This window comes from Protobothrops mucrosquamatus, unplaced genomic scaffold, assembly GCF_001527695.2.
Source record: "Protobothrops mucrosquamatus isolate PMUCROS unplaced genomic scaffold, P.Mucros_1.0 scaffold2104, whole genome shotgun sequence".
Classification (NCBI taxonomy): Eukaryota; Metazoa; Chordata; class Lepidosauria; order Squamata; family Viperidae; genus Protobothrops; species Protobothrops mucrosquamatus.
This window is the reverse complement of record NW_015388206.1, coordinates 60866-70752: the sequence shown is the minus strand read 5'-3', so window position 1 is coordinate 70752 and position 9887 is coordinate 60866. Positions and strand designations below refer to the sequence as shown.

Sequence of the window (9887 nt, the reverse complement as noted above, 5' to 3'; positions counted from 1 at the left end):
GAGAGAGAGAGAGAGAGAGAGAGAGAGAGAGAGAGAGAGAGAGAGAGAGAGATGGAAAAAAACAAAACAAATAGAATCATCTCATCTCCCTTGACAAAATAACCAAGCAATGTTTTGGATGAGAGCAGTGTTTTGCCACAAACTTTTCTCAATATTATCACTGATGGGTTCAGGAATTTTAAACCTATCGGCGTTGAAACAGTCTTTTGACTGAGTTTTGACTAGTCAAAAGTGTAAATGTTTCTGCAAAACAGGTACTTCATTCTTTCTGCTCTCTCTTCCTACCCACTCACAATTTCTGGAATGAAAGAATTTTTAAAATTATTCAGTTATAGTACATTTATAATTCAGACTCTAAAATTTTTAATTTTTATCTTGTAATTTTATTTCTATGTGTAAAAACATTCTTTGTTCTATTTGATGCTCAAAAATATGCAGTGGTGGGATTCAAATATGTGAACAACCAGTTCTCTGTGTGGATGTCGCTTCCAGAAGTCATTCTGGGCCTGGCCAACAAAAAATTAGCTACTGGTTCTGTTGAAGTGGTGCGAACTGGCTGAATCCCACCACTGAAAATATGCTAATGCAATCAATATGAAAAATTGAAATGGTTTCCAAGGAGGTTATATTTAGTATACACTCACCAGAATTCCCAAATAATCTGAACTTCTTTATGGTAAAGACTGTGATGAGAAGCAGAAACACAATTCCAAAGGGGATCAAAGTGGCAAGAAGAATAACAGAGTTCTTATTTTCAGTTTGGCTGGAAAAGAAGCAGAATTGGCATAGCCAATATACAGTATTAGTACAGTCTTAATAATATTTTTTAGAAAGACAATGAAGTAGTTCCAAAACTTAATGCTTAGGGAATAAACTTCATTCCACCAAGGCTCTCTTATTTTAATATTCCACCTTGATTATCAGAAAGAGATGGGAAACATTAGCTTTTAATTTCTTTTACTTTAATTTCTGATTGATTTTATCATTATTTTTCATTATTCTCAGTACTAATCAAGTAAACTAGAGAATTCTGGATGTATATGGCCACCTGCCTGGAGAATGTCCTGTTGAGCAACGTAGTGTATAACCAGCATGATTCAAACTTGGATCGTCTTTAAATATCTGATTAAGACTGAGATTGCCTGAAACTACTTACTGGTATGTTTCTCTTCTAGAAATGAGATGAATTCCTGAACTGTGTTTTTGTGCAATTGCAATAACCCAGTATTTAAAGCACACCAACCTGCCACTCCTTACATCTTCTTTGCCTCTCCAGGATTGCAAATTAATTTTGCTATTGATTAATATTATTTAAGCCAACAATTATGAGTATGGCCCTCCCCTTGAATACTTTTGCTTCTCTATATGCATGCATTTATAAATCATTATTAATTATTTTCAAAGTACTTACCTGCCTGATGAAGTTTCACTTTCAGCTGCCTGATTGGCTTTGTCTAAAGGAGAATTCCTATTAACAGGATTTACTCCAGGAACGGCAATCCCATTGAGATCTTCATTGATTTTGGGTGCTTCTTCAAAGTTTAGAAGTACTATTTAGGAGTATTTGGGGAGTTGGTAACCCAGAAGCAAATAAGAATATAAAAGGCAAGAAAAAAATCATCAAAAAAATTGGTGAGCTCATACTTAAGTTATATTCTTCTACATAAGTCAGCTAATGAATGAAGACAATTATAACTTTACTAAAGGCCCCATAAGGAAAACTGTCTTGTCCTGCAATATGGAAAGTAATTTGCAGTGAATGTTCAGGAACCAAAACTTTTTGTAAGAAGAGCCTAAACATAGTATGTTACACATTAAGTTGATTTCATATGATTAAAATAGTAATAAATTATTGTGTCTGCTTAAAGCCTAAAGGGAATATATGGTATACATTTTTATGGATGAGAGACCACTTCATTATATGCATCTGAATGGATGGCAAACTGAGGAATCTTACATTAAATGATGTGTACTATAAGACTTTTTGCAGCAGTGTATCACTCCTCTGCCTGTTGCCTGATGTCACTTTTTTTCCAGGCTGATACCTCATTCTGAGAAAGTTTCCAGAAGCTTTTTCCTGGAAACATACAACCTATCTCTCTCTGGGCCCTCCTCTGAGCAATTCATGAAAAGAAAGCTGGCTCAATTCATGAGAATTCCTCAGACTAGTCCCTCATGTAGCCATTCTGGGCAACTGACTGGGAGATCCATTGCTAATAACAGTGCAGGCAGAGGTAAGAGGCTGATGGACATGAACTAGATCAAACCCTTGTTCTACTACCTGAGAGATCCAATGCACTGATCTAATGGCTTTTGCTGATTTAACACATCTAGCTCTTGATAAATCATTTTCTATAATAACTCCCTTTATTTCAGTGTAAGAAAAATAAGGATTTTTTTGATGCAAAAATTTAACTATACTTGAAATATCTAGTATTTTTCTTATATCCACACAGAAAGTGAAGCTCAGAGACTAATCGTAATTATACCTTGTACTAAGCTTTTCTGTAATACTTTAGCTAATTCAGTAATTGCCTGGGGAATCAACAGGGATTGTAGCATCATAATATGACTAAGGTTTAGCAGATAATCTATTTAAACCTGCCCAGCTAGGTGGCAGCACCAGACAACTTTGGCCAATCTTAAAAAATTAACCAGATTTGGCCTTGGTTAATACTTAGATGGACACCACTAGGAAATACCAGTGCTACAGCTAGATTGGGAAACTGAGAAAATAATCCTGAAAGAAGGAAGAGTTCTATGTTGGTGGCCAAGAAATGACTTCCAAGACATGACTTTGACTAAGTATAGTGAAAACTGGAATGTGTATAATCCAATTTGGTTCCCTACTGATTAGACTCACCTCCTTGTACTTGCAGATGCAAGGCAATTGTTTCTCCATATTGCTGCCCACGTTTGACACCACACCAATACCATCCTTGGTCTATGGGTGTCACCTGGTCAAAATTCAAAGATAAAATTCCACTATCTTTGTCACAACTAACTACCAAGCCGGTCTGGTTTTGTTCAGATGAGATGAGAGGTTTACATTCAGTGTTATTCCATTTGCACCAATATTTCTCGTATGTAGAATATTTGCATGGATAAGAACATGATATGCTTAGAGGGGAGCCAGCAATAGTTTGGACTTCTTTCTTTGTTAGTAATGTAGGTTGCCCTGTGTCAAAAGAAAAAATAAGGATAATAACTCTCCCCACACACTTTGAAAACAGACTGCTTGATTTTTAGCATCACTAAAATGATTGACTATGTCAGTGTTTCTCAACCTTGACAATTTTAAGGCATGTGGACTTCAACTCCCAGAATTCCACAGCCAGCAATGCTGGCTGTGGAATTCTGGGAGTTGAAGTCCACATGCCTTAAAATTGTCAAGGTTGAGAAACACTGGACTATGTGGTCTATATAGTAATACAGCTTTCTTCCCTATTAGATCTACCCAGCTATAATGCAAGCAGAAATCTTTCCTTGGGACACAATCAAATGGGTAACTGTCATGCCTGAATTAGGCAACTAATTTAACAGAGCTAGTTCCCATGAATCTTTCATAGGACAACCTTAGCTAGTAATGTAGACAACCACATACATGATAGGTTTAGCACGTTGCATTTTGATATAGTAAAGTGTTGTGAAATCTTGATTTAAATCTCTAGTTAGCCAGTTAATTGTCTTCTTGAAAAAGTTTGTTCCCAAGGGAAGATGTTACAGAACAAGATATGCAACAATTTACTTGAGGAAAATAGGAATGATATTCTGATCAAAAATTTGTCACCAGATATAAAGAGAAAACAGAACGAGGTTTTAAAAATAATAAAAAAAAGAAATAAAAATAATAATCCCAGAAGACTGGAATAATTTCCCTTTGCTGGATTTACAAATGACCCTGTTTAAAGTGGTAAAGAAATATGTAACAAGAATAAACAATCATCATTCTAAATGGATTAGAAAGATTGTGCATTATAGAAGGAAGAAGGTCCATTAAGTCAGTTAATTTTATCAGGGATAAAATGGAATATGTTGTTACTTTGGGTGGTTCTTTTTGGATTTACTGATACCTTAATTAGAAAATGTGGATTTGCTTACATTTGACATGAAGTAAAAGTCTTTTTCCTTTTTCTTTTATGTAGACCTTTTTGTAATAATTTTATTAAGATTTTGGGAAAGAACAACAAAAGATAATATGAAGTCAAAGAAAAAGCTGCACATTTCTCAAATGCTGAAATGTGGATGTGGGTTAGAGTAGACCCATGAAATATATATTTGAACAGAATAAGCTGGTATTTGGAAAATTGTATATTAGAGCTTGCATTTTGGAGAAATCTTTCTTTGTCATGTTAAATTGGAGTATTTTTTTAGGATATTCAGACACTTTATGCCTTTTAAATAGGATTTTGTTATACTTAAGAATTGAGCTGAGTATTGTGAAGTATTATATATGTTAATTATGTTAAAATCTTAGAACTTTATTTGGATCTTGTGCTGGTAATTGAATTGAAGACTAGCATTACTTATTTGATTTGCTTATTGTTAATATAAGGGTTATGAGATGAAAAGTTTTACATTTGTTAGCTAAATGGAAGTGAAGAGATTGTGGAATTATTTATTCTTGCCATGAGGGTGGGAGGTCGCTTTCTGGGGGAGGGGGGAAGCAGGGGTGCTCTTCTTATACTTTTTTCTTGATTTTTTAAAAAATAAAAATAAATGGGAAAATATTTGGATTATGGATGAATCCTGATCAAACATGTAGAAATTTAGAGTTGAAAATTATTGTGCTGACACTGAGGTATGCTGGGCAAGACTTTGTCTACTCTTCTTCAAACTAACATAGTAACTTAAGAGACATATTTATAGACATCTGTGATTCCAAAAATTATATTCCCAACCCACCTGAAAGGTACCCAGTGGACAAATGGCGATACAGATTTAAGGACTGCTGTCTTTCAGTACCTGGTATTTCAACAGCAAAATTAAATTTCTGTTTCTATCTACCTCTCCTACCAAAATAAATCAGAATTTAAAGGTACCGCAAACTAGATATAAATATTATATATGAATTGTATTTATATAGAATTATTTAATTTAATAAATTTATTTTTATTTTTAATTTATTATAAAAATCTTGAAATGCTGAGTTTGAAATGAATCAAAACCATGAACAGTGGGGAATGATGCTTTCAAATCAAAGAGCAGTTAATAGAATTTTTTGTTTGGATAGCAGCACCATATTATTTCTGCTAGTTTGTTCTGTCATATCTATTCTGACATTCCACCTGGGTCTCCCCAAAGATTCAGATGGCCCAAGCCAGCCTGCCTTTCAAAAGGCTTTAAGAACATGGCTCTTCCCCTACACGTACATGAGCCCATTTTTATTGTCCGAACGTGTAAACTGTTTTTGGTGCAATAAGTTTTAATTTGCTGGTTTTTTTTAATTAGCTGCCGGAGCAGGTGGACTTATATACTGAATATTAATCATGTGGAATAGCATTTCTCTGTAAATATACCTTATTTAAAACCAAGAGAATGCTTGAGATGGCTTAGGTTCATTTTTTGCAGGATGCATCAAATAAGGCAAAGGACATTCCTAAGATAATTACACCAGGCAGTACCTTCTACAATCTTCACCTCTACTGAGGACTTCCTTTCCATTTTTCCATCAGTCATACACCAGTAGTAACCTATGTCATCCGTCTGCAGTTGGTTCAGTATGATAGTGAATGTGCCATTTTCTGGATCGTCATGCATCACAATTCTCCCCTCATAGGAATCCTGAATATATCCATAACTGCTTATTAATTCAGTACATCCATGTTTTTTCCACTTGCACCAATATTTCAATGTATCATTCTCTTTTGGATCATAATGACATACAACAGTCACAGAACCACCCTGGACTCCATTTACCACTGACTGTTGATTAGGTGCCAATCCACCTACAGATAGAAATATAGTACATAACATTATAACAAGTTATTATAATTGTTTTCTTGATTAGTTATGTATTTGTAGAGATGGAATTGGAATCCAAGAGCTCTTTCACTTACTTTCATAGACATGTAGATCTAGTTGTTTGGATTCTCCTTCTGTTCCATAATTCCCTACTCCACAAAGATATAAACCTGAATCTTCTTTCTTTAACTGACTCATAATGACACTGAAAGATCCAGGTGTAGCAAGATTGGTCAGCAGAACTCTTCCTAAGTAGGATGGTCCCCCATTTCCATATGTATCAATCACATTGTAACAGTTGGTCTTTGCCATCTTGCACAGATACTTCCTGTAACTTGCATACTGAACACCAAAGTCGCAGGTCATGATCACTGTTTTTTGCTGCTCAGCATAATAAAGTTGAGCTTCCTCAGGTAGTACAGGATCTGCAGCAAAGTAACAACAAGTTATTAGATGCATTTATTCTGCCTTCCCTTATGCTGTCTCAAGTTGTCTTACAGTATTACACAATGGCTTAGATTAGCATTTTGACTACTAGTTATTTATTTTATATTAGCATTTTAGCTACAACTTCTCCTCTAACAAATAAGTGGTATCAACCATCAACCATAAATTGGTCAAAATTCTGGTGACTCTGATAAACTGTGCCTAGCTTGGCACCCTACAAGTTGAGTTCATTTTCTTAGCATGAGGGATCTGCTTTTGGATCTTGTGCTGTTCCAAAAGCAAAGAGTTTGCCCACTTTTCTCTCTGGCCAGCTGACCAGCATGGACTCTTGTCTTCCTGCTGTAATTAATAACAGGAAACAAAACAAACATGAGTTCTCGTTGCTAGAAATGGAAGCACACTATGACTAATTGTTAGGGGTGGGAGAGAAAGAATGATGTTTTCATTAGTATAATGTTTATATCAGGGGTCTTCAAACTCAGCCCTTTTATGACTCATGGACTTCAACTCCCAGAATTCCCCAGCCAGTGTGCCTGGCCGAGGAATTCTGGGAGTTGAAGTCCATGAGTCATAAAAGGGCCAAATTTGAAGACCCCTGGTTTATATGGATATGGTATGGCATGCATGTAAATATGCATATGAAGGAACAGATATATGTGTGCAATTCTTGATCCTGGTTTGGCACTCTGTGCTGATGTCAGATCCCATGTCCTATAATGTCATTATGCTATCTTACAGCACAGTAATAAATAAAATACACTCTTGGAGGAATAAACAAATTATTTTTCATCTGCAACTATATATTAACATTGTATCTCAGACTATATTAATATTTTGTGGTTTCCCCCCCACCCAATGCCCAATTGTGGTATGGAAACAGATCACTGAAAAACTTTTCAAATTTCAATGTCTTTTTTTTTTGGCATAACAAAATGCAGCAAGCAACTGTAAACCTGAAGGCATTTGTACTCTCTACCCACTATAGTTTATACCAGGGGTAGTCAACCTTGGCTCTTTTAGGACTCGTAGACTTCAACTCCCAGAATTCCTGAGCCAGCATTATACTGAACTGTAATTCTTTCTTTCCCCATTCACCAATTTTGTCCTGCAGCTCTTTCAGAGAATGTCTTCTTAGAATTAAACTGTAAATATGTACATTTTTATTAAAGGGGGAAAAATTTACATACAGATAATTATATTCACAAAGTGTATTTATTTTAAGAAATTGTAAGATGTGCATTTATTTTAAAAAGGTTAATATATATACATTTCAATCTATAGTATAACTCAAAGTAACGTGAAACATTAAATAACAATGCAATGAAACTGAACAATACAACAGTGAACTAGATAAAAAATACAATTATTTAAAATGCTTTGGAAAATAAAGTTGGGATGAGACCATAGAAAAGTTCCTTTCATTTATACAAATCTGATATATTTCTCTTAGAAATGGGATAAATAAGCCTAATATATTTCTCCTAGGGAAGGCCCACATTTAGCAATCTTCATACATTACCTAAAGAAAATCTAGAGGATTAGAAAACAGTACCTTGAGTAATCTCTAGCTTGACATTAAAGGACAATCCACGTTCATAGTCAAAGTTATTTAAACCTACGCCACATCTGTATAGACCCATGTCTTTGTACTTCAGGTCTGATATTTCTATGATGAACATGCCATTTTCTGGAAAGTCAGTTATGGAGGCTCTGTCTTTGTAATCTTTGAGAACAAAACCATTAGATGAAATAATGGTATAACAACGTCTTGTTGATTCCTTGCACCAGTACTTCCTGGAATGAATATTCACACTAGTGGGAGGATAGAAGCATTTGATACTCACGGAACCGTCAACCAATCCTGTTATCTGTTTTGGCCCAAAAAGGATATTTGAGGCTGAAACTGAGAAAAGGAAATAATATGGGAATATGTAAGTGTATTATATAATACTGCACATCACTGCCTATCGCTTATTGCAGAAGTGATCAAGTATAATGGTAATGGCCATCAAATTGCAGATTTTATTTAAGGCTGAATTCCAACCAAGGAGATTCTGTAAAAATATATTTATTTATTTAACCTTAAATTGCTTCAATTACCAAAGCAACTGTAGGCATCATATCATGAACAAAGATTAAAAACAGAAATACCATGACATATGCCACAGCAGAACAGAGAGGAAGAAAACCATAAAAAATATTAATCAAGATGAAAGGGGTAACAAATTACCCTTCCTTGGGAAACCCAGGTCTTTAGAGTTCTTCTGATGGCTAGCAAGGTTAGGGACATACAAATTTCTCTGTGTTGCTGTTCCTCAAAGCAGGAATAGACACAGAAATGGCAAGTCTTCAGGATCTCACAAGAGGGTGACCACCAGCACCTTGAATTGCACCTGAAAGCCAACTGGTAACCAGTACAGTCTATGAAGTAGAGATATCACATGGGCAAACTGAAGTATACCCATAATCATTTACTTGAAGAGGTCTTCAAGGGCAGTCATGCTGAACATGTGACCATGATCCAAACAGAAGGTAACAAAGGCCTAGGTGACCCCAAGAAGAACCCCCTGGTCCAAGAAAACAGGTAATTGCAAAAACTCTCTTGACTATTGGTGCCACTAAGTCTACTTCTTATACAAAACAGAATGCTTTGCATATCTGTTATTCTTTTTCCACTAGAAGTAAGGTTGTTGCCCAGTTCATTCCAATTTGTCAGAACCATTTGTTAAACTGTCACATACACTACATTTAGCAAGAATCTAATCAAAGAGAGAAGCAACCTAGAACTAAGGAGAAATTTCCTAACAGTGAGAACAATCAACCATTGGAATAGCTTGCCTTCAGAAGTTGTAGGTGCCCCATTACTGGGGGCTTTTAAGAAGAGCCTGGACACTCATTTGTTTGAAATGATAGAAGGTCTCTTCTTGAGCAGAGGGTTGGACTAGGAGACATGCAAGGTCTCTTCCAACTCTGTCATTCTATGTTCTATATGTTCTATGTTCTAAGAAGACATTTCTTTTTAATATGTATATATGCTTGAAAGTTCAAACTTCCTGCTACCACTTTTTCTACTTGATTCTTGAGGGTGAGTCCTTTCTAAGATTCTTTCATTGACCGTAAGCCACTGGGGGCATCTGTCTCCCTTGTCTGATCATTTCCTAGGCAGCATCTCTTCCCTCATTTCAACCAAGGTCATTACAACAATCCATTACACTGCACAATTCACTTAACTTATGCAGTGATGTGCTTAAGTTTGGTTTTTGGAAGGCATAACAAAGGTAAGAAATTATAGATAAAAGTGGGATACAGGATGAAGACTTTTACAATAAGACTTTGGAATTAATTGTAGAGATAAGACAGCTTCTTGTGGGCAGTAGATTTTATTTTGGTTTTTATAAGACACATTAAACATAATCAATATTATAGATGACAGGATATGGAATGAAGAAGATATGGAATTGTAACCGGGGGGGGGG

General features: G+C 35.5%; 1 protein-coding gene across 1 annotated transcript in view; it reads right to left on the bottom strand.

Moving 5' to 3' along the window:
- LOC107294815 (polymeric immunoglobulin receptor) overlaps positions 1 to 9887 on the bottom strand; it is a 29898-nt gene that overhangs the window by 3490 nt on the left and 16521 nt on the right. The window contains exons 3-8 of the mRNA XM_015824078.2: positions 7964 to 8314; positions 6060 to 6389; positions 5625 to 5948; positions 2864 to 3178; positions 1412 to 1550; positions 645 to 763 (exon numbers count right to left, since the gene is read on the bottom strand). Coding sequence (XP_015679564.1) covers positions 645 to 763; positions 1412 to 1550; positions 2864 to 3178; positions 5625 to 5948; positions 6060 to 6389; positions 7964 to 8314 — 1578 coding nt within the window. The remainder of the gene's footprint in view (positions 1 to 644; positions 764 to 1411; positions 1551 to 2863; positions 3179 to 5624; positions 5949 to 6059; positions 6390 to 7963; positions 8315 to 9887) is intronic.